The 26,288-nt window shown below is 40.7% G+C and overlaps 1 protein-coding gene across 3 annotated transcripts in view; it reads left to right on the top strand.

Moving 5' to 3' along the window:
* Positions 1–797: 797 nt before the first annotated feature.
* LOC110532196 (DENN domain-containing protein 2D) overlaps positions 798–26,288 on the top strand; it is a 34,612-nt gene continuing 9,121 nt past the window's right edge. Inside the window, exons 1-7 of one of the 3 annotated variants that reach the window (XM_021615884.3) lie at positions 798–1,428; positions 4,958–5,030; positions 5,352–5,438; positions 5,569–5,673; positions 19,023–19,082; positions 19,668–19,757; positions 25,940–26,115. In XM_021615884.3, coding sequence (XP_021471559.1) covers positions 4,973–5,030; positions 5,352–5,438; positions 5,569–5,673; positions 19,023–19,082; positions 19,668–19,757; positions 25,940–26,115 — 576 coding nt within the window. In that variant the 5' untranslated portion in view covers positions 798–1,428; positions 4,958–4,972. Of the gene's footprint in view, positions 1,429–4,646; positions 4,778–4,957; positions 5,031–5,351; positions 5,439–5,568; positions 5,674–12,161; positions 12,549–19,022; positions 19,083–19,667; positions 19,758–25,939; positions 26,116–26,288 lie in introns of those variants that run through there. The other 2 variants (XM_090184430.1, XM_021615886.3) reach the window with 2 other exon arrangements.

The following is a 26,288-nucleotide window of genomic DNA, read 5'->3' as shown; positions in this document are numbered from 1 at the left end:
AAGACATCCAATGGCTCTATCGAACAACAACAACCATATCGACACGCACAAAAAAATGTATAGTGCGATCAGTATCACATAGAGCCTTTTGCGAAATGCCAGAAAGGACTCATTTCTTTTCAGATCCCACCCCGTCAATACACCAGAAGCAGTCATAGGGTGTATCATTCAGTGCATGAAGCCCAGACCTGCCTACAGTATAGTTATTGCACACACACACACCTGTTTGATACTCTATCAGAATTGTCATGTGTCATTCCAACATACAACAGCTGAATGTTAAGAGATGTGCTTAGCTGAGATGCTTAGTAGATGTTGGCACGGGTTATATAATATGAAGACACTAGGGCGAAAAGGATGCATTGTTTATGCATAGTGAAGCATACTTTGCTTGGAGTACTTCGGGCTAGTTTGCACCTGGTCACAGATCAATATTGTAGAGCCGCTCGCCTCCTCCCCACCAACCCTTTGGGTTAGATTGGTGCCAGGAAAAGGCTTCTTGGGAGTTGGTGGACATTGGTCTTGTCATATACAGTAGAAGGAAGACAACAACAATATGCAGATGACTGAGATAACAAATCGTAACACACTCTCATATAGAAGAGAACCAGTATGCGGTGCAGTTTAGTTTGTCTACAGCTACTTCCTGTAGGTTACCATTGACCTATATGTTAATGAAGAACATTCTGCATTCATGTTGTAATCCATTTCACATTCATGTTGTAGCCCATTTTGCAAAAATAAAGTAACCCTATTTTGCTGGCCGACATAACTTCCCATAAAGTAGAGTGCTGTGTGTCAAATGGATAGGCAAAGGTGTGTCAGAAATGATTAGGTTAGAGAAAGGGATAGCAACTTTTAGCAGCATTACTTGGTTGACAACAATATCCTGCGAAAGGAGGATAAGGGGTGAAATTGAGAGATTGGTGATACATGATACACACCTGTCTATGTATTATGCATACAGATGCATATGCAATAGTCAGAACTCCTATTGAAAGAGGAAATTCCCCTGGGCCTGGGTTAAAGTCGACTTCTACTAACTGAGGCGTGCATTGTACACACTGTCAACATGCACACTTCCTCATAGTGTAGGGCACCAGCAACCTTTGGAACTGTTAAACATACAGAGACAAGGAGAGTACGAACAAAAGACTTCAAAGTGAAATAAAAATAAAGGAAATAAAAAATATAGGTTGAAAGTAAAGAGGCAAGGAACGACAGAATTGAGAGAGTGAGAGAAAGTTATGGGGACTTCAACTTGACCGAATGATCCGCTGCCATTTCCTCTAGCAGTGGTGTCTGCCTGGGTAGAGGTGAACTGCAAAACGAACCAAGCAGTGGATTGTTCTATCAAACACAATTTGAGGACACGATCAGTGGATATACCTACAGGTTGATTCTGATTGGGCAAGAGATTGCACGTTGGTGAGTACCGGTATGTTAGTTGGTCTGACTAACATGTGTTCTGCATGTGTTGAGTTCAAGGTTGCACTACGCAGCATTACCTGTGGGATTCTGACCTAGGCCTATGATCAGAGGCACAGAAATAATGTTGCATCAGGCAAAGTAAAGCCAAATGGATATTGGTAAATAAATTGTAAAAGTAAGATAAATACCTGATAGAGAAAGAGGACAAAAACCTGAAAATAATCACTAAGTGTATAAACCATTGCACAGTTTGCTGGGGGTTATTGGATCAAGAGAAAGTGTATTGTCTATTCTGTTTTTATCAAACCTTGTTCATTTTTGCCCTAGCAGATTTCTTTAGAATCATCTCAATAGTTGTGTAAGAGGCACATTTAAAATATTTCCCGTCAATAAACATCACATGATTGGAAGGGTGTAGAAATATGTGATCTACTTGACAGGATGCTGGTGCTATCAAACTAACACCATTTTACTTTTACTTCCTGTGGTTAGTGGTAACAGCACAACAACTGTGTTTGGTGACTTCCTCTTGTTATAACGAAATCAAGACATCAGACTTGCCATAAATACAGTCCTATTTGAGTACAGTCCTATTTGAGTATAAAAAGGACTATTTGTGCCACAGGTGGTTGTGACTGAAACACAAGGCTGTGCTTGTGTTTCAGTGCCCTCCATAGGTTTGGGTTACACTCTGCAATGCTGATGGGAAAGGGAAAGGGGGATCCCTAGTCAGTTGTACAACTGAATGCATTCAACTGAAATGTGTCTTCCGCATTTAACCCAATCCCTCTGAATCAGAGAGGTGCGGAGGGCTGCATTAATCAACTTCCACGTCTTCGGCGCAGGGAACAACTCACTATATACAGCAAAGAGCAATACTGTACTACATTGCAGCCACTGTAAAAGCCCAGTATATAGACTTGATTAATTGTTAGCTCAACTGAGTTAGCTTGTTGCATGTAAGCTATTTATGAACACATATGATCAAATAATACAATAAAAAGGTAGGTAATAATAAAATAATACATGACAGAACAATATTGTGTTAGATGTGTGTCTTCTTTCCTAGTGTTCTAACATTACACAACCACGAGCTGCAGCATACGGCAAGCACAATATGTCAGGTTTTAGATAAGCTTTCGAACCTAATATTCAGTCAGATTACCAGCAACTACAATTACTTAGGAGATGAGGTAAAAGAGAGAGAGAGAGTTAACACCAAGTCAGATATTTTATTTGCCCTAATACACTTCAGTGGGTGAAAAAGCAGGTGTTCATGATACGTAGAAACCTGTTATTGGGATAATGAATGACATCGACACTGGGACTAGTAGGGGCTTGTCAGTTGGTGAACTCTGGCTTTTAGGAGGGTAGTGTGTATGCGAACAGGACACAGAATCTGACCAAAGTTCATTTCACACAATCTGGAATCGTCCCAAATGTTGAGTCTGGGAATAGGTACAGTACCTACAGTAGGCTACTGGTTAGATTCAAAGTGAACAGTGGACAGAGAGCCCCAGGTTGGGCGAATGTGTACAGGCCAATCCAGTCATTGACAGTTCAGACACACAATGCCCAGCCCCCGAGTTCCCAGAGGCTTAAAATACCCCCTCAGTGTTTGCACTTGCGATGAGGGGTGGTCCTAGTTGTACACCAAGTCACATTTCACTGGACAGAGGATCCCAAGAGGACATGACCCAAATCTAGAATGGACGGTTAGGAGCAATTCCCTCTATAACTCAGAAGAGGACGGATGCAGATCCCATACTGATCAAAAATGGAAACGCAACATGTAAAGTTTTGGTCCCATGTTTTATGAACTGAAATATGCACAAAAAGCTTATTTCTCTCAAATTGTGTGCAAAAATTTGTTTACATCCCTGTTAGTGAGCCTTTCTCCTTTGTCAAGCTAATCCATCCACTTGACAGGTGTGACATATCAAGAAGCTGATTAAACAGCACGATCATTACACATGTGCACCTTGTGCTGGGGACAATAAAGATCACTCTAAAATATGCAGTTTTGTCGCACAACACAATGTCACAGATGTCTCAAGTTGTGAGGGAGCGTTCAATTGGCATGCTGACTGCAGGAATGTCTACCAGAGCTGTTGCCAGAAAATTTAATTACATTTCTCTATCAGCCCAGAAACTCCACGTCTGGCTTCTTCACCTACGGGGTCCTCTGAGACCAACCATCCAGACAGCCGATGAAACTGAGGAGTATTTATGTCTGTAATAAAGCCAGTTTGTGGGGAAAAACTCATTCTGATTGGCCGGGCCTAGCTCCCCAGGAGGTGGGCATATGCCCTCCCAGTCATGTGAAATCCATAGATTAGGGACTAATTAAAATATTTCAATTGACTGATTTCCTTATATAAAGTGTAACTGAGTAAAAAATTTGCCATTTTTGGGTTTATATTTTTGTTCAGTAAAGTTATTGTTTTGACTTAGGTGTCAGTAAAAAGAGACCTGGATCTATCATTAAAGTGAAGGGTTTGTGTGTTGGCATTCACACTCTATTAGCCTCTGATTTAGCCCACAATTCAGAATCTTCAAATTATCACATTATGACAAAGATTAGGAAAAGACACTGAAGACTCTGTCCACTTGTTTATGATGTTTTATAGGCCTACTGGGCCACTAAATATTCCATTACCATCACAGGGCATACTACACCCTGTTCAATGAAAAAAGTGGTAGTGGAACCCAAACTGTCATTCTTAAGCTACAGCACACAACATTCCTACAATGTTTCCACAACCACGCTAGACCTTGGACCAACGTAAGCTAGACAATGGCACAAGGTCTTGGGACGATGTCAGATTCTCATTTCAAAAGGAGAAAACATTTTGCAGGGAGGGTCCTCTTCAGACAACTCTCAACAAATCACGAGTTTGGTTGAAACGGGTTTAAAATGCGATGCTCATGTTTAGCTAGGGCAACAAGCGGATACGGCAGTGACGTCACCGGTGACGCACAGCCCATTTCCGTCTCGTCCTCTCTGTCCCAACTGACCCCGGAACAAAAACAGACATGTAAGCCGGAACATCGGGGGAGGCAACCCGTCTGTCTAGAGACTACAACCAGGCCATAACGTTAGCGTCCCCTCCCAACACTGTGGGGATGTATCATCAGGGAGATTTCCCATGGGGCATTCCGTGTCCTGTCATTTTGGTCAGCTATAAATAGTCTAGCTAGATGCATTCCCATCCAGATCCATGATGTGCACTCTCTGGTACAGTACGTAAACTGACAGGCAGACAGATGGGAGAGCATGAATACTGGATAGTAGTGACACAGGGATGACCTTCACGAGACAGGGAATCAGGTGCTTGAGGTTCAGGTGTGATGCTGCTATGACATTCAGGGACGATATCTCGGACTAAAATCAACAACCAAAAAATGATAAACGCAAAACAATCTTAAGTAGTTGAAGTTTGGATGTTGACATTTGAGTCATTCCTTTCAATTAATTGTATTCCTTAAAAAAAAAATCTAAACTATTTCTCCCCCTCTCTTCCAGACAAAGAGAGCTAGGATGGAAGGAGAGAGTCCTCAGAGAAGAAGCTGGAGCTTTTCCTCTTTCTATCCCAAACGTGAGCATCCATGTCATCCTTCTATTCACTGGCCCAGGTGTTCAAAACAGGCAGATGGCACTTGCCTTGACAAAAAAAATCATTTTTAACTGTCTTGACGGTGTGTCAGTGTTATCATTTATTAAATCATATTTATTAATTTATTATTATATTATTTTAGCTAAGTTGATACATACAGTACTTGCATGAACATTCATCATTACTGTTCATTTTTCGAAACTGTGATTAAACATTCCTTCATATACATGTACATCATAGAAGTTTGGTGCAATTCCAAAAGGGGTTGAAGTAGAACTTCTTGATGCTTAATGTCAATCCAAGGTAAACAGCTAACAGATGGCCAAGAGACTGGATTTAGACGGAGAGGGCAGCAGTTCTACTCCTCGGTGCGCGAGGCCTCAAAAAACGGTGAGTGGCTCGTCACCTAAACATCTACCATTGCTCTCTCTTTCTCCTTCTCTCTCTGAACATGAACAGTGTTATACCGAACATGCAAGTAAAGGATGAATTGCTATTGTTGTGGTTCTTCTTCTTCTAGAGAGGGTTCTAGAGGAGAGGGAGGAGGTTGATGCTCCTGTGACGGGCGCCTCAGGAGGACCCACCCATCTGGTCCAGCTGAGACCGATGGCTGACCGGCTAAAGAGTAAACATACCTTACTATTCACCTAACTATTCTCAACATCATGGATGCTATGATCAAATCAAAGCAATGTTATCTGTCACATGCTTCATAAACAACAGGTATAGACTAACAGTGAAATGCTTACTTACTGGCCCTTCCCAACAATGCAGAGAGAGAGAAAAAAATAATAATAGAAAAACATAATAACACAAGGAATAAATACACCATGAGTAACAATAACTTGGCTATGTACACAGGGTACCAGTACCGAGTTGATCTGTAGGGGTACGAGGTAATTGATGTAGATATGGACATATAGTTAGGGATAAAGTGATAGGCAACCGGTCAGATAACAAACGGTAACAGCAGAGTATGTGATGAGTCAAAAGAGTTTAAAGGGTCAATGCAAATAGTTTAAAGGGTCAATGCAAATAGTTAAATAGTTAACCAATAGCTACGTGGGCAAACTATTTAGCAGTCTTATGGCTTGGGGGTAGAAGCTGGTCAGGGTCCTGTTGGTTCCAGACTGCATCGGTTCCGCTTGCTGTGCAGTAGCTGAGGGAACATTCTATGACTTGGGTGGCTGGAGTCTTTGACCATTTTTAAGGCCTTCGTCTGACACTGCCTGGTGAAGAGGTTATGGATTGCAGGGAGCACGGCCCTAGTGATGTACTGGGCTGTACGCTCTGTAGCGCTTTGCGGTCGGATGCTAAGCAGTTGCCATACCAAGCGGTGATGTAGCCAGTCAAGATGCTCTCAATGGTGCAGCTGTAGAATGTTTTGAGGATCTGAAAGCCCATGCCAAATCTTTGCAGCCTCCTGATGGGGAAGAGGCAGTGTTGTGCCTTGTCCACGACTGTGTTGGTGTGTGTGGACCATGATCATTCCTTAGTGATGTGGACACCGAGGAACGAAGCTCTCGACCCACTCCACTACAGCCCTGTCGATGTGGATGGGGCGTGCTCGGCCTTCCATTTCCTGTAGTCCACGATCAGCTCCTTTGTCTTGCCAACGTTGATGGAGAGGTTGTTGTGCTGGCACCACACTGCCAGGTCACTGACCTCCTCCCTATAGGCTGTCTCATCATCGTTGGTGATCAGGCTAAACACTATCGTGTCGTCAGCAAGCTTAACGATGGTGTTGGAGTTGTGCGTGGCCACGCAGTCGTGGGTGAACAGGGAGTATAGGAGGCGACTAAGCACGCACCCCTGAGGGACCCCCGTGTTGAGGGTCAGCGTGGCGGATGTGTTGTTGCCTACCCTCACCACCTGGGGGCGGCCCGTCAGGAAGTCCAGGATGATGCTTCACTGTATGTGTTGAATAATGTCACATCACTAATCTGTATAGAATAAGTGTATAGGACATGTGTATAGGATAGCTTGTGCATGTAGGATCTTGCGTTAAAAAGAGGAAATGGAGAGAGGGCAATTCATGGTGAGAACCATCATTATGGAACTATTGGTGGCATTTGATCATGTAGACTACTACCAAAAAACAAGCTACTACCAAAATAAAAGTTCAAAATATAAGTTGATAACATCTAGGAATGAGTTTGGAGACCTCATGTTGGTGTGTTCTTCAACTTCCTCTCACTTGCAATTCAGTCATAATTCACTGTTTTTATGTGCACTATTATGCCTACATAACTACTGAAAACAAGAAGTGTCACTTTATATATGGCTGTGAACCAGTAATATTAGGCTATTTGAGGAAGAAAACTTAAAGAATAGGGATGAAATATGTTTTGTCTACCTTTCTTTAAAATAAAACAACAGTGTAATTTCTTGAATTGTGAGTAATTTGCACCTAAGGTCATGTGCTTGATGATTAATCATTGTTTACCTGAGTAGGAGAAGCACACCTGTAAATGCATAGAGGGGATTTGATTCAATTGGCCCGGGTTGCACTGGGTTATGGCCCATCACGTGACTGGGGCCAAACCGGTGAGGGAGGCGCGCCCTGCTCAAATCGAACCATAATCTGTTTTCCATAAAATTTATGTTATAATTTTCAAAATAGTGAATCCCTTCATAAAAAGGCATGTGCAAGACAAACAGCTAACATACTGAGGGTCACGTTCCCCTACTCAGACGTTGCATGCATTAACCAATGCCACGTCATCGACTGTGCCATCGAGCACCAGATTGCTATAACATATGGGTCGTGCTCCCCTGCTCAAACTTTGCTGACACATACCATATCTTATAACGTCTGGATAAGTATTTTAAGTAACAGCTAACCACACATGTTATAGCAATCTGGTGCCCAACGGCACAGTCAATGATGTGGCACGCAACCATTGGTTGATGCATTCCACATCTAAGCAGGGGAACGTGACCAACATGTGGTTAGCAGATAGGTAAAATACCTATCCAGGCGTTGTAAGATTTGGCATCTTTCAGCAACACCTGGAAAGAGAAACGCGGCGAAATATTAGATAACATCCCAACATGAGGCTCCGCATGTACCCATTTTATTAGGGCTTCACATGAAACCTATTTTTATTCTTAGAATTGTTCTTTTTTTTACAATGTCAACTAACTCATTCCGCTACCCAAGAATAGTAAAGCCCCCTTTACTGGCTCAAATAGCTGACCAGAAAGCCTGTTACCAACCCTTAGTAAACTTCTGGAAAAAATTGTGTTTGACCAATGGTATTTTACAGTAAACAAATTGACAACAGAATTTCAGCATGCTTATAGGGAAAGACACTCAACAAGCACAGCACTTACCCACATGACTGATGATTGGCTGAGAGAAATTGATGATAAAATGATTGTGGGGGCTGTCTTTTTAGACTTCAGTGCACATTTTGACATTATTGATCATAGTCTACTGCTGGAAAAACGTATGTGTTATGACTTTACACCCCCTGCTATAATGTGGATAAAGAGTTACTTGTCTAACAGAACACAGAGGGTGTTCTGTAATGGAACCATGACAAATATAATCCAGTTAGAATCGGGAATTCCCCAGGTTAGCTGTTTAGGCCCCTTGCTTTTTCCAATTTTTACTAACGACATGCCACTCACTTTGAGTAAAGCCAGAGATTCTATGTATGCGAATGACTCAACACTATACACGTCAGCTACTACAGCGACTGAAATGACTGCAACACTCAACAAAGAGCTGCAGTTAGTTTCAGAGTGGATGGCAGGGAATAAGTTAGCCCTAAATATTTCTTAAACTACAAGCATTGTATTTGGAACAAAACCCTAAACCTCAACTAAATCTTGTAATAAATAATGTGGAAATTAAGCAGGTTGAGATGACAACACTGCTTGGAATAACACTAGATTGTAAACTGTCATGGTCAAAACATATTGATGCAGTAGTAGCTAAGATGGGGAGAAGTCTGTCTATAATAAAGCGATGCTCTGCCTTCTTAACAACACTATGATCAAGGCAGGTCCTACAGGCCCTAGTTTTGTCACACCTTGACTACTGTTCAGTCGTGTGGTCAGGTGCAACAAAAAATGTCTTAGGAAAATTGCAATTGGCTCAGAACAGGGCAGCACGGCTGGCCCTTGGATGTACACAGAGAGCTAATATTAATAAAATGCATGTCAATCTCCTGGCTGAAAGTGGAGGAGAGATTGACTTCATCACTACTTTTATTTCTGAGAGGTATTGACATGTTGAATGCACCAAGCTGTCTGTCTGAACTACTGGCACATAGCTCGGACACCCATGCATACCCCACAAGACATGCCACAAGAGGTCTCTTCACAGTCCCCAAGTCCAGAACAGACTATGGGAGACACACAGTACTACATAGAGCCATGACTACATGGAACTCAATTCCACATCAAGTAACTGATGCAAGCAGTAAAATTAGATTTAAAAAACAGATAAAAAAAACACCTTATGGAACAGCGAGGACTGTGAAGCAACACAAACATTGGCACAGACACATGCATACACACGCGCGCGTGCGCGCGCACACACACACACACACACACACACACACACACACACACACACACACACACACACACACACACACACATACACACACACACAATAACATACGCACTATACATACACATGGATTTAGAAATGTAGATATGTGGTAGTGGTGGAGTAGGGGCCTGAGGGCACACAGTGTGTTGTGAAATCTGTGAATGTATTGTAATGTTTTAAAATTGTATAAACTGCCTTCATTTTTCTGGACCCCAGGAAGAGCAGCTTCTGCTTTGGCAGCAGCTAATGGGGGATCCATAATAAATACAAATATAAACTCAAGCATAGATTGGTAACTTTTGTTCTAAATTGGCACACAAAAACTAGAGGTCATGCGTAACTTGGATCAAAAATAATGTCACTGATCGTCCTATAGGTGGCGCTGTTATAAGCAGTCTCACTTAAACCCTCATATCCGCGTCCCGTTTGACCTAGAGACTCAAACTATGTTTGTAGGTATCTTTCCTCATGCTGGCCAAATTTGCCTTAATGGGACTTAATAAGGTCTGTCAGGATAGATTTTCGTCTGTATTTAACTTTTTTTTTTTGTGAAAAATGTCTTCTCATGAACCATATGTCCAAATATCTCCAAGTAGATTGGTTAATAGATGGCTGAGTTATTTATAAATCAGGAAATCAGATATTACGTGTCCATGTAAGTCCTTTGTAATTTCACTGCATAATGGCCTATTACCATGATGAACCATGTTAGGTTTGGCATTGATGTCTTATAAAATAAGGAACCTATTAACAATTAACTTTTTGGATTATGTAATGCTAATGCTTAAAAAATCATAAAAAATATTATTCTCATGGACTAGAAGTCAGATTCACTCCAAATGTTGTATCATCACAATAGTCCCTAAAGAGTTTGAGAAAATAGTGTTACTGCATTCAAAGATGGCCACACCATATCAGTAGATTTATATTAGCACATATACTAATATGAAGAAAAAATAAACTTTAAAAATCTTCTTCTCATGAACCATAGGACCAAATTACAGCATGGCACATGTCTTAACTTCTTTGGGATAGGGGGCAGTATTTTCAGGTCCGGATGAAAAGCATGCCCAAAGTAAACTTCCTGTTTCTCAGGCCCAGAAGCTAGGATATGCATATATCGATTAGTAGATTTCGATAGAAAACACTCTAAAGTTTCTAAAACTGTTAAGATCATGTCTGTGAGTACAACATAACTTATTTGGCAGGCGAAACCCCGAGGACAAATCATCTGGGAATTTTTTGTTGTAGAGATGACTGTGTTTTCAATTAGTTTCTATGGGATAATAGATTTATGAGGCATCTGTTTGCAGTTCCTATGGCTTCCACTAGATGTCTAAAGTCTTTAGAAATTGGTTGATGTTTTTCCTTTGAGAAATGAAGAAGAAGCCTTTTCTTTTCTGGGTGTCAAGCCTAGTGGACTGTTTTGTTTGATGCGCGCGACCTGGAACTCGCTCCACATTCATTTGATCCCTTATTGAACGCAGTATATTACAGTCTTAAATTTGATCAATTATTTACGTTTTAAAATACTTAAAGTTGGATTAGGAAAGTTCTTTGAAATGTTTGGACAAAGTTTACAGGTAACTTATTAGATAATTTGTAGTCATGTTGGGCAAGTTGGAACTGGTGTTTTTCTGAATCGAACGTGCCAAATAAATTGACATTTTGGGGATATAACGAAGGAATTAATCAAACAAAAGGGCAATTTGTGATGTTTCTGGGACATATTGGAGTGCCAACAGAAGAAGACCTTCAAAGGTAAGGCAAGAATTATATTGTTATTTCTGAGTTTTGTGTCACGCCTGGCTGGTTGAAAAATGTTTGTCATGCATTTGTATGATGAGTCGCTGTCCAGATAATCGCATGGTTTGCTTTCGCCGTAAAGCCTTTTTGAAATATGACACGGTGGTTGGATTAACAAGAAGTTAAGCTTCATTTGGGTGTATTGCACTTGTGATTTTATGAAAGTTAAATATTTCTAATAATTTAATTTGAACTTGGTGCTCTGCCATTTCACCGGATGTTGTCAAATTGATCCCGCTAACGGGATTTGATCCATAAAAAGTCTTTAACTTAGTTTGAGAAAATCTAAGTGTTGGCTGAGTTATTCACAAATCAGAAAGTCTGATTTTATGTGTCCATTTAAACCACTGTAAATCCACTCCAGAGGGGCCTATCAACTTGAAACTTTTCATCGCTATCATGAATGTCCTTAAGATACATTTGGTATTGTGTCAAAAAACAAGGAAACTATAAATAACTCATTCTTCATCTGCAATCATCTTCTCCTCTTGAACCATAAGTCAGATTCACTTCGAATTTGTATTTAGACTCATTACATCATCTTTAATGGTTTTGAGAAAAGATTGTTGCAGCATTCAAATATGGCCACACTGTACCTAATAATGCCATCACTGATTGCACATAATGTAAGATAGTTGTTACATAATAGAGTGCTTGCTTTGTTATCCAACTGATCTTGTGTCCTTTCTGTCATCCTGTGAACCCCGTTCATTGCTGCTCGCAGCTATATTTTTACTATTGTCTTCTTGACTGACGAGATGCAACGACCTGTAATTCTACAGTTACTATCAAATGAATAGTTATACACATTGGAAGCGCGTAATTGTATCCGATGAAGCACATCCACGTGAAGGGAAAAGGGTGACAATTGCTAAAACATAGGCGCGCGCATGCGCACAGTTACAGTGTAACTCGACTTCCAGCGAAGCCAACCCGTGAACAGCATGCGTTGTGTACTCTCCTTACGCTACAAACGGAATGAGGTCGATAAAACAAATAGTCTGAGGAAACGATCCAGAGAAATAAGATAACATTGAGTGTTAAGCCTGTGAGAGCCATGAGTGGAGATGAGGTGCAGAGGAGGATTCGAAAAGCACATGGACTAAAACATACGAAGCAGAGATGGAGTGAGTAGACTATCATTACATCAACCTAATGTATAGTCTTAAAAATGTAAATTGTTTACTGTTAAAGCTGTTTCAATAAAGTCACAACTCGCGGTCCGACTCCGCCGGTGCCAACAAGTGATAAGCTAACGCAACATTGTAGTCATTTTCGGCCAAAAAGTTTATTTGCCGTGGGAAAATGTTTTTCAATGACGATCCTCTTGTTAAGAGAGGCAAATAACCTGAACAGCTTTTCTGTTGACTTAACATGGTGTGGCCACTACGCATGAAGCTGGGCTGAGTAGCCTATAATGTCGCGTTCAAAACAACTGGGACCTCGGAAATCTTCGACTTCAGTGCGTTCAAGACAACTGGGAACTTGGGAAAAACGAGTTCTGACTGGGAAAATCGCTTTGAACGGTCATCCAACTATGAATTTCAAGTCGGGATCTCGGGCATCCTTCTAGAGCTCCGACTTTCCAACCTGCACATCACTGACGTCATGAGTTGACATCGTATTTACCCGAGCCGAGTTCCCAAATGGATTGAAAGCACCATTATTGCACCTTCCCACATGATCAGGACACTGCAAGATCTGGCATGAGAAGGCCTTGGGAAATGTACCTCTATCCATCGACGTGTCAGGGTCCTGTACTCCTCTAATTATACCATTATCCGAAATTAAATATGGAGAAGATTGAAGTACTGCAATTTTTTTTATTAAACTGCTTTTTTTTGTCATTTGGCTAGCTAATGTTAAAGCAACCCATTGGATTCAACAACACTTCCTGTAGCTACTAGCATGCTGATGGAAACGTCCAGTTTAATAAAAAAAAAAAGATCAGTATTCCAATCATCTCGATTTACCATTCATCATTTCAAAATAATTAGGAGTCCAGCGACATATTCCACCCCTGATTTAAGGCATGTTTCCCCAGCCATATACCACACCAGGCTCTGGCTGTCCACATTTAGGTTCAGCCTAAAACTGTTCAGACTGGAGTGAAGAAATACATTTAGGTTGAGTAGACCTAACTATATGTATCTAACAGCACTATATTTGATGGGGGGGGGGGGGGGGGGTTCTTCTTTCTAACATTGTAAATCACTTCCTTGTTGAAACGTACATTCCATATGTTTCCACCTCACTTGTGATATGTCTTAACTATATTGTTCTATTTGTAGCCCTGTCTGCTAGTTTTTTGCCTTGATTTAGTAACCCATGCTCAGTGGTGTAAAGTACTTAATTTTAAGTAAAAATACTTGAAAGTACTAATTAAGTAGATTTTCAGGGGTATCTGTTGTTTGCTATTTATATTTGTGACAACTTTTACTTCACTAAATTCCCAAAGAAAAGAAGGTACTTTTTACTCCATACACTTGTTACATTTCGAATGCTTAGCAGGACAGGAAAATGGTCCAATTCACACACTTATCAAGAGACATCCCTGCTCATCCATACTGCCTGATCTGACTGACTCACTAAACACAAATGCTTTGTTTGTAAATTATGTTGGAGTGTGCCCCTGGCTATCCATAAATTTAAAAAACAAGAAAATGGTGCCATCTGATATGCTTATTATAAGGAATGTGAAAGGATATATACTTTTTCTTTTGATACTTAACTATATTTTAGCAATTCCATTTACTTTTGATACTTAAGTATATTTAAAACCAAGTACTTTTAGACTTTTACTCAAGTAGTATGTTACTGGGGGACAATTGGGTAATTTTTCCACCACTGCCCATGCTACAGATGATCCCTCCCCTTTGAAGGCCATTGCACCTTTCAAATAAATTGCAGTTGGTCGACTAGTATGGCATTACGGGGACCTTTAACAGCTGACTGCACATATTAGGGACTGGAATGTGGCTGTTGACACAAAAATGAATTAGAGACGAGTGAGACTGTTGTGGTGTACATTTTTGAAGCCGCAGGCCCAAAACCATGAAGCATGGACTTTAGCGAACTATTTTGGTCATATCTCAAGTGCAATAATACTTTAAAAGATTACATTCAGGTAAAGGTTTAGGGAAGCAGAGAGTGAGTTTGCGAGGGAGTGAGAGTCATGCCAGAATAAAGTTACCGATCCCTCTTTGGGTGTAGTTGAGGCTTGCTGGCTGCCAGAGATGTTGTTGTAACATGTTATATAGCCTGAGAGGCAGGCAGCACGCCCTGTGATGGAGAATGACTATTACACCTACGCAGTATGTAAGCCTTGCTGTTCATATATTATTCTAATGCAGTTCTTCCCAAGCCTCTTTTCGAGTAACCCAGACAGTTCCACTTATTTTATGAATTCCTGAACTAGCCCATCTGATTCAAATACTGAAGGGCTTGGTGATTAGTTGACTAATTGAGTTAGGTGTGCAATTTTAGTAAAAAAAAAAAAAACTAAAGTCAGTATTTGTTCAGTGTTTAGGTCTGAATGAAAAACCTCCTTGGAGGTCCAGTGTGTTCCCTGTATTTAACTTTGAAATTGGTGGTAAATAAATATGTAGAAAAAGGTGGTTGGACCACATCCAATTGCTGGACAGAAAAAAGTAAATATAGGTAAAAAGTAATTTCCCAACTGTCATGTTTCCCAGCAATTTATTTAGACCCATACAGAGCTTATCATACTGTGTCAGGTCCAAATGATGTGCCTAGTAAATGTGTCTGCAGTGCAGCTAGCAAGAGAGCCATTTGAATTACTGTGAGAAGAGGCGTAAATTGGCGAGAAACGGTCGGTGTTCTGGTAAAAATCTGTTGAGTAGGTATGTGGTAATGATTAGGTAATGTTTCATCTCTTTCTGCGTGTTCAAACATTTGTGATCATACTGAGACTGTTGAACTTAGATCAGTATGGATAAACGTAAGAGCTGTGGTAGGTTTAGGAATTAGAGCACGAGTCTCTAAAAGACAGCGTTTGTTTACATCTTTCTTTTGGCAGCTCAGGAACTAGGGAAGATAGTTAAGGTATTCATTTGGTGGTTGGAAAAGCAGTGGCATGTACCAAGGGAAGCCAGGCTTCCCCCCAAAAATGACCAAGGAAAAAAAACATGCAAAATAACTTATCTTTCATTTGTGTTTCATAAATGTCATTCAATAGGCTGAATGTATCTCACCGGAGAAAGCATCCAAGCAAACAAAACACCACCCCTCTGTCTTTGTGTAGCCCATCTATGCTGTCTGGTCAAAAAGTGTATGACATTGCTGTCGCCCGTAGCATTGAATTCAAAGGAAGCCAGCGAGCATTTGGCCTCCCTTGATTAAAAAAAAAAATCTAAAATAATAGCTCAACTGAGTGAGCTCAGCTGTGAATGGTCCTTGCGCACCAAAAAAAGTGTCACGGGGAGGCAGTTTGGAATTGGCTTCACACCAATCACATTTGAAGCCAAACGTAATTTACATTTGAAGCCAAACGTTACATCTTGTGTCATGGTCCTCCTGTGGCTAGCTAGCTAAAATCGCCCCTTTCCTAAATTTGGCATGGATGGAGATAGGGATTTGGACTTGTGTTTTTACTTCTCCGTACTGGTGTCACGCCCTGGTCGAAGTATTTTGTGTTTATTTTTCATTTATTTGGTCAGGCCAGGGTGTGGCATGGGTTTTTGTATGTGGTGTGTTGGGATTGTAGCTTAGTGGGGTGTTCTAGTGAAGTCTATGGCTGTCTGAAGTGGTTCTCAATCAGAGGCAGGTGTTTATCGTTGTCTCTGATTGGGAACCATATTTAGGCAGCCATATTCTTTGGGTGTTTTGTGGGTGATTGTCCTATGTGTCGTTGTTCCTGTCTCAGTGTTAGTTTACACAAGTATAGGCTGTTTCGGTTTTCGTTACGTTATTTGTTTTTGTATTGATTTGTGTTTACATTTGTTTATTAAACATGGATCGCAATAGACACGCTGCATTTTGGTCCGACTCTCCTTCACATACTGAAAACCGTTAAAACTGGCCAATAATTATAATGGCGATTCTGATTCAACCACCCTGAAGAAGACACAGTGATGCCGAAATGTTGGTGTTTTACTGGAAGTTTATTTAAATGGCCTGAGAGGATGGAAGTTCAACATGTAGCTAGATGTAGTAACGTTAGGCATATGTTAACTAGCTGGCCTGGCGCATTGTTGCCCATGAAAGGAAGTTATGCTAGCGAGCAAGCAATTTAGCCAGGTAGCCTAGGACAACAAACATTTAAAGCATATATAACAGAGTCATAGACCGTTTAGGCAACATGAAAGAGGAGGCTGACATTGGCGTTTCTCTACAAATGGTGTGAGTCAACATGTTTTTTTCTACTTACACACACACACACAGTACCATGGACAGCCACATCATATTTAGCTTACGCTAAATGGACTAAATTGTTTTTGGTATCTTTTAGTTGTCACTGTATTAGACTAAGATTAGAGGATGAAATGGTGCTGGAATAGTGGAAGCAGCGGCTATTTTCTTTGACATTTGGTTCTAAATCAATAGTCCGAAAAATGTTTTACTTGACCAAATTAACGTGCTTGACTGTTTGTTACATGCAATATGTTTTATGGACTTCACCGGACAGATGTTGCTCTCCGGTTTTGTGATGAAACAAAGATGTGGTTGAATTTATTCTTCCACTGTGTCCTATTATATAGGCCCAAGGCTGAGACATCAGTCTCAAGTCATATGAACAGGTTATAGAGAACACAACGTAATTATCACAACACATAGGTTGTAATACAGTGCCTTTGGAAAGTATTCAGACCCCTTGACTTTTTCCACATTTTGTTAGGTTACAGCCTTATTCTAAAATGTATTTTTTTTAAATCCTCATCAATCTACACACAATACCCCATAATGACAAAGCAAAAACAGGTTTTTAGAAAATGTTGCTAATTTATATAAAACAGAAATATCACATTTTACATAATAATTCAGACCCCTTACTCAGTACTTTGTTGAAGCACCTTGGGCAGCAATTACAGCCTCGAGTCTTCGTTGGTATGACACGACAAGATAGTCACACTTGTGTTTGGGGAGTTTGACCCATTCTTCTCTGAAGATCTTCTCATGCTTTGTCAGGTTGGATGGGGAGCGTTTTTCAGGTCTCTCCAGAGATGTTCGATCGGGTTCAAGTCCAGGCTCTGGCTAAGCCACTCATGGACATTCAGAACCTTGTCCCGAAGCCACTCCTGTGTTGTGTTGGCTGTGTGCTTAGGGTTGTTGTCATGTTGGAAGGTGAACCTTCAACCCAGGGCCAGCCGACGAGAGCATACAGGTTGCAGTGGTGGGTGGTATAAGATGATTTGGTAACAAAACGGATGGCACTGTGATAGACTGCATCCAGTTTGCTGAGTAGACTATTGGAAGCTATTTTGTAGATGACATCGCCGGAGTCGAGGATCGGTAGGATAGTCAGTTTTACTAGGGTTAGTTTGGCGGCGTGAGTGAAGGAGGCTTTGTTGTGAAATAGAAAGCCGATTCTAGATTGGATTTTTGATTTGAGATGTTTAATATGAGTCTGGAAGGAGAGTTTACAGTCTAGCCAGACACCTAGGTATTTATAGTTGTCCACATATTCTAGGTCGGAACCGTCCAGGGTGGTGATGTTAGGCGGGTGCGGGCAGCGAACGGTGGAAAAGCATGCATTTGGTTTTACTAGCGTTTTAAGAACAGTTGGAGGCCACGGAAGGAGTGTTGTATGGCATTGAAGCTCTGACATGCACTGTCAACTGTCGGACCTTATATAGACAGGTGTGTGCCTTTCCAAATCATGTCCAATCAATTGAATATACCACAGGTGGACTCCAATCAAGTTGTAGAAACATCTCAATGATGATCAATGGAAACGGGATGCACCTGAGCTCAATTTTGAGTCTCATGGCAAAGGGTCCTAATACTTATGTAAATACGGTATTTCTGTTTTATTTGTAGTAAAATTGCAAAAATTGTGTAGATTGCTGAGGATTTAAATTTTTTAAATCCATTTTAGAATAAGGCTGTAAAGTGCAAAGGCACTGTATGGCTTTTCTTTCCTGGCTTGGCTTCCCCAGTGATTTTACCCAAGCACCACTACTGTGGAACAGCCCAAGTCGCTGACGAGAGCAACTGCATAACTGAAAGCTACTTATTATATAGCTGAGGTGTGCATGTATTTGACCTTGTGTTTCCACAGTGCTGATCTGCAACCCATAATGATGAGCAAGCATGGAAGTGAAATGTGGCACTTGTTCAGTCAGTTGGTTGGCTGTGGCACTAGTGTCCATTGCTGGTTTAGCTGTTACACACACATAGACACTAGTTAATGCCTATTGTGTGACTAGACACATGAAATGGCAAACCATATGGTAATTTTGGCAGTAAGCCACATCTATTACTTCCTAAGGTAGTGGTGTTGGATCAGTATCTATGATCCGTATTGAAATAACGTAGAACATCTGATGTTGTGGAAACATTATGACAACCCAGTTTCACTGCATTCACAGAACTACCTGCGCGAGTTGTGTTTTGACCTGCGTGTCTTTTCTCCTGTCCAGGTGAGCAACCTCAAAGCGCCGCCAATGGGAAAGAGAAAGACGCCCTGTCATTTGACCTCAGTGAGTAGCCCCATTGGGCGCGGTACACCTTTTCAATTGTGACTTTACCTATAGCTCTAACAGTGTGTTCAAAAGTGTGACGTCAGGGGAAAATATACACTTTAGAAATGACATAATGATAACTCTGGGGGAACCCGTGGAGAGAAGCATCTAGCTGCAGGTTATGTGGGTTTATACCACCTGGTCTGCGACTCTCAAAGGGGATGTTTGTGTGTCTCAGATGGTATCTTTGCATTTCATATGGTATGTGGGTGCGCAGCCTGAACTCGACATACCAGTCTGTGCCCTAGCTCTGGTCCAGGGCATTATGTTAGTGCGTTAGCATTGTAGTGATCAAAGTTTGGAGAGTTAGTGTTCAGGATGAATTTAGTTTAGCAAATTTTTGGATGCAATGTTAATGCCAAATCACTGGGCTCAGACCCTATTGTCCATGTGGAGTTTTGCTATTTGAGCCTAGATTAGTTAGCTGATGATTAAGCTATTAGGTCAGAGGAGCACAGTCCATATCGTTCCATTTGGTGCCTAATGAACATGATCCGTGTGTAGGAGGTACTAATGATCTGTTGGTCCTGTGGTCCCTTCTAGGCACCGTCCAACCCAGTGAGGGTGAGAGAGGTGCCATCAAGAGGCTAAGCACCATGTGGTCCTCATTCCGGGGCAAACACGACAAAGACCGTGAGTATAAGGCTAGGGATGAAGAAAATGCGTTACATTTTGCTGCCGACTAACCAACCCTTATTAAATGGTCAACAAATAGCCCCAACAAAATCTAAACAGTCAAATGACCTGCCCAACAGAAAATACTATACAAGGAATTTACATTTTTCATTAGGAGCTAAATGGAAACGTGCAACAATAGCAAGCCCATAGAACAACATTTTAAATTGATCTTTTCACTGAAAACATCACCTTTAGCCAATAAGCATTGGATGCATCATCACATTTGCAGACTTATGTAAAACAACTAATATTCCTAAGGTGATAAATAGACAATGCGTTTTTTTCCCTTTGCACAGCCCCAGCTAGAGGAACATATTTTAGGAAGATCTGTCTTTTTAAAAACACATTACATGCAATTCTACAACACTTTACATCACAAGGTAGCCTACTCTGCTGACAATGACAAACTGACATCAATAAAAATGACCTTGTCTTGAATGCAACCATCTAATCTCGGCCCGCGAAAAGGTGAGGTACACATTGTTCAATATGACGTCCAAATTATATTGTCCTAAAATAACTTTCCAGTGGCATTGACTCACCCAATGATAAAGACAGTGAGTATGCGCAATGCTCTCCGATAGTGCCAATAACAATGGCTATAGGCCGCTATTGTTCACTTTGGGAGTTGAGAATTTTGATAACAAAATACATATTGGAGATGTTTTTGTCTTTTCTCGTATGTGTTTTTCTAGCGATTGTTATTTTGATAGGCCTAGCACTATTTTAGATGCGTTTCACTGCCTGCCGCAACGCAACAATCAGCTCTGAAATGTTCTGCTTCCAATATTGCGCACTTCCCAACTGAAGTCTATGGGTTTGTGATTTAAAACAAACCACAGCTATTTGTTAAAATAAGCTAATGATCCTCTATGCCTAAATCATGTTCTCTGGTGTAATAATTTTAATGATTTAATTTATTTCTGTATAGACAGGAGTAGCTTAATTATATAATTTTGGCAAATTCAATTTACTTTTGGGGAAGCTAAGACAATTGGACGTGCCACATTTATCGATCTTATTATTGAAAATAAAACTCCTGTAACGAAGCAGCTAATAAAATGTCATTTTCAAACATTTGCCAAAATGCAATTCGCGGGAAAACACTGTTCTAAACAGCGCACCTAATACGAGCGGATTCCTATGTGACAGAGAAGAAAAATCTCTGAAATGTTGCTTTAAGATCCCCCCCTCTTTCTACAACTAGGAAGGGTTGCTAATATGACTAGGACTGTGCCTTTGGCTTCTAGACAACAAAAAAGTTGATTTGAAAACCAATATAACAATCGAGGAATGCTGCTTAATGGCATGAGAACGTTCATTGAAAATAATTGCCACCACGTTTCTATGGTTGGATTTTGGCTAGGCTACTTTGAAGCAAGGTAAGACATGCTTCATTATTTGATGGAAGGTAAAAGGTTCAGGTTTCAGACAATTATACTGCCTCAAACTCACATTGCAAAGTGGTGGGTGACGGCGCTGATCGCCTGCTTAATTACGAGTTGAGATTGAGAAATAAAAATAGTAGCACTTTTTAATCATGGCCATCAAAACAGTTTAACACACGATTGCATTAAGGTTATTTGTTGTGCAATGTCTAGGTTTACAAAAGCACGTTTCACTCCAGTACCAGCATTTTGAGGAACTGCTCTCATGCTGTCTGACAGGTGGTATAGCATATTCCGCTCCTCAAACTAGGCTCTGTATGCTATGCGAGTGTGATAAATAAAATCCATGAGGACTAATGACTAATACACACGCTCCAATTGAATTCCACAAAATGATGCAAATGAACCTATAGACTGATAAGCATGACTGGTCAAATGTATTTTCAGTGGCTAACCGATTCACGGTTAACCATTAACATCACTATTTAATGCTCCACAGAAACGCTTTGTTACTTAGAAAGACTTCTTATTTTCTATGAAGTACTTCCTATTTCACACACAATACTTCCTAATTTACCAAGACCAAGGCCCTGTCCAGAATAACCCCTACCCACCTAGGGCATAGGCATTTGTGTACAGTAGATCATAAATGATTGGATGAATGTAGGCTAAACAGAGGTAATGGCCTCACCTTACACTCTGTCTAGCTAGGTGTCATTTGTTTAGACAGGACCAACAGGTTTGCCTAACTCCAAAGTAAATTAGATCTTTGACTAGTGTGACACTGAATGAGAATGGATAGGCTGGTGCAAGTCAATGTTGTTGACCGCAGTCAAATTCCGTTTGACCGTAGTCAAATTCCTTTTGACCGTTTAGTTACTGCAACTAGGATTTTCCAAGCTCTGATGCTGCTGATGGTCATTAGTAGCCCACCAAACTTGCTTAATTGCCTTGTACTCAGCACTCTATTGTCCCTCTGATCACTCTGACATCAATGCAAATGTTTTGGAAAATCAAATCAAACACTTCATGAGAGTTGCGTGAGAAAACCTCAATTAAAAAGGAGGATCCCATCAGCTTTCTATAGGCGAGGCCTACTTTATTTATCAACTTTCCTAATAATAAGCACATTGCTTCGCTTTACAACAGGAGTATAGCCTACCTGGCTGGCATGAAAATAAACCACGGGGAAAAGTGTCCTCCATTCGCTATTTAAGTGCATAGATTTTTTTTCCAATGCCCCTGTTCCTAGACAGTTGCATGATAATGGTCCATTCTTAATCCAAACTAATTTCACACATATTATTTAGTACATGTAAAGACAGTCAATTTAAGAGTAGTCTGATGGGTGACAATATTAGCCTATCACTTGTGAATTATGTATTGTCACTTAATGATACAAACACGCTGGGCATCATTCACAACTAAAGTGTCCAAATAACTTTAATCCACTTTACAACCAGTGTAGAGCCTAACTGGCATACATAGGCAGCACGTGAGTTTCAAGTTTGGGGACGATAAAAAAGAGGCACCTTTTTATAATAAAGCATTAAATGCATAATCGCATTTGCGGTCACTTTTGAGAACAGTGTATTCCCTCTAATTGATTCCATTTGGGAACATTTGCGCTTATAGCCTACAGCCGTGTGCGCATTGCTGCACTTATAATGTGAAGAAATGGGCTAATAGTTGATCAACATTTTTAAGCTAAACATTCCGATCTAGTACATCAGCCTCATTGCTCATTTGGGATCTATCGCATCCCACAACTGTCCCAGAGTCTGTTTGGAATATATATTTATTGCACAGAAGGACAAGTTGTCCAATAGAATAGGTAAACTTTTTAACTATGGGGGGGTAGTAGATTGACACAGACTAGTGCTTTTGCTGTTCATTAGGCCTACTCATCTTGTTGGCTGACAAAAAGTAGGCTAAATGTGGACAGTCCATCTAACATCTTCAATATGCACCTCAGAATTTGATAAGAGGATGCACGCAGTTGCGTCCCCGATGTCTTTGTCTTCACTTGTAGCCTACTTCATAGCTGAGATGCCTGTGAGAAGGACCTGGTCACGTGACAGGCATTGGCTAATAAGAATTGAGATATCTGAGAGAGCCATGTGAGTGAGAGGTTCTTCGGTGCATGGCAGCCAGGAGAAGGGAATTATAATTATTATATTCAGCCCAAGGGTACAACGGCCACTTTGGCTGCAAAAGGCATGGATTCTTTTGGGGGCATTACGGCCACACAAGGGGGATGCCGCTGGGAAATTCGAGGGCTGGTGAGAATATTATCAAGTGCTTGTCAAATTGTGAATGAGAGACTGATGAAGTGTGTGCAGCCTGCACAAGAAACAAGTCAGAGCTCATGCCTTTCATGCAAATTTGTTCAATCTCATCATGCAGACTGTATTAATGTATTAAATATCAAATAAAGTTGCATAAATAACTCTAAATTAAGCATATAGGAGAACCGGTTTCTTTGTTAACCGCTCAACACAGAGTAGCCACATGCACTACCTTGGAAATATCCTTTCGATTTTATTCAGCTATGTTCATTTGTCTTCTTTATACTCTAAAATAATAAAAAATAACGCCACAGAATTTTAAGCAAATCTTGTCTGCTAAATGAACTAATGTAGCCCACAGCCAAATGGTATAACCAAATTAGGGCCTAACATAAGGACAACTCAGAGAATGCTATTCTGGTCTTCTGAAATAGACTACATTTTCTTCACATCGTGTTTTTTTAGACCTGTGTAAAATAATGGGTTCATTGTGATGATGAAGGCTACAGTATATTCAATGAATTTGAACCTTTTTAAGGTGTGCATCAGTGGCGAGTAGACTATGCGTGGAAGCCAAGAGATGCTAAATGTGTTTGTTAATTAACGGTCAATTACCACGAGACTGGCAGTTACTTGCTTGACAATCACCGGCTGACAATTTCATAACCACCACAACCCTAGTTATGATTGATTTGGTTTTCCAGTTGTGCCAATTACCTGTAAGTTATTGCAGTCCCAGTAATGCATTTGTTTAGCTTAGCTTTATCACTGGACTGCAGAGTGAAGGAAAAGCAGCCAACAAGTGCTCAGCATATGTGGGAACTCCTTCAACTCCTTCTTTAAGACTGTTGGAAAAGCATTCCTCATGAAGCTGATTGAGAGAATGCCAAGAATGCACAAAGCTGTCATCAAGGCAAAGGGTGGCTACTTTGGAAAAATGTCAAATATATTTGTGATTTGTTTAATACTTTTTTGGTTACTACATTATTCCATATGTGTATTTCATAGTTTGGATGTCTTCACTATTATTCTACAATGTAGAAAATAGTACAAATAAAGAAAAACCCTTGAATGAGTAGGTGTCCAAACTTTTGTCTGGTACTGTACAATAATGTGGAGTGTAATGGGTTAGTCATGCCTTACACAGGGACTGTTGCCATGGTAAAAGCAGTTGGAGGTGAAACCTGTCACAGTAGGCTGAGTCACAGAACGGTTCTTTTGTGTGTGTGTGTCCGTGCGAGAGACAGACTGAGTGTGTGCGGCAGTGCAGCATAAAGAACTTGTCTGGGCAGCCCGGCTCTACTATTATTTCTAAGGAGCAATGGAAAAAAAAAAAAAAAAAGCAAGAGACCCGTAACATTTTCACAAAACCCCGAGGAGAGAAAAGATTAGCCAATATTTATCTTTGGTGTTGTTTGCTGTTCAGCAGGTCCTCTGTCAAACTGCAGAGTTTACCCAACTGTAAACACACCATGTGGCAGAGGTTGGTGGGGGATGGGCATGTCCTTAGTTTCTAGACATTAATAAGCAGATTAAGAACCAAATGTGTCATCATTTCACATCTCAGAAACCTCTTGATAAGAATCTTTTAAAACAGGCTGGTGCTCATATACTTAGAAACCTCGCAAAACATTCCATTTTTTTTATTTTGGCATGGTGTCTGTTGCGCCTGTTTTCACTTTGCTGGTATGTGGTTGTTCTCATTAATACTGCATAAATAACATGCATATATTATAAGTATCTCAGAATAATACGTGTCTTCTGGCTAGTAATGATAAGTACTTTCAATTCATAGTGGTAATAAATGTAATGTACATTTTTAATATAATTGTATACGTTGTTGGAAAAACATACGCCTATCATAGCTGTTGTTATATTCACACAAATCCTTATGTCTGGAATCACATTGTATGGTGCACATTGTATGGTGCAACGGCAGCACAGGTATTTGTCAGTCGACCTGTATTGAGTTTTGCAAATCTCAGCCATTGTGTTTCTTGATTTGAGGTTGTCAGCACCAGCACATGAGTTGAGTTCCATTCAATATTCCGTGTTGGAAAAGTAAGAAACAAACCAGATAGCATTCTTATTGGCCACATTCCTGGGATTCTCCCTCAGGCAATGAGCAGCAATACCTCTTCTATTGTAACTGATACTGTATATCTGCTGTTGCCTAGGAAGCACAGGGGAAGAGAGAGAACGGGAGAGATATTCAAAAGGATTTGTTTTCACCCTCAAGTGGATATTGTATTTTCAAATATTTCTATCAACAGAGATGTATTGAAAAGTACTCAAATCAAATGATCAGTAAGATGTAATGTGTCCGGTATGGGGATAGAACCTGCTGCCTTATCGCTGCTGACACCATGGTCTAATCAGCTGAGCTATCCAGACCATAAGCCTTTGGTTTTACTATATGTTATTAGTAAGCCTCTGCCTTAACACTCTGTTGTCCCGACAGGGGTAATGAAGGAGCCACCCTTTCAGGAGTCTTTGGAGCCAGCTCCGGTGGACACCCCCGCCAAGGAGCAGCGCTACATGAGTGGGCAGTACTTCTTTGAGTACTTGGTTGTGGTCAGCCTCAAGAAATCCAAAGAGGGGGCCTACGAGCCTCAGATCACCTACCAGTTCCCCAAAGTGAGTCCGCTAGTTAGTAGAAACTCTGCATGTCTCACAAAAGGGATAAAGAAGAAAAATATGGATAAGAAATTAAAAGCGCAAGGGAAGTCATTGAATGCCAGAAGTCATTGAATGGTCAGAGGGAGGTAGGAGAGAAGAATTCAGGTAGGCCTTCAGTACGGAAGATTATG

The sequence above is a fragment of the Oncorhynchus mykiss genome, chromosome 9 (genome assembly GCF_057628025.1).
Source record: "Oncorhynchus mykiss isolate SJ-2025 chromosome 9, ASM5762802v1, whole genome shotgun sequence".
Taxonomy (NCBI): domain Eukaryota; kingdom Metazoa; phylum Chordata; class Actinopteri; order Salmoniformes; family Salmonidae; genus Oncorhynchus; species Oncorhynchus mykiss.
The sequence above is the reverse complement of the archived record's forward strand: the minus strand, read 5'-3'. Positions and strand labels throughout refer to the sequence as shown.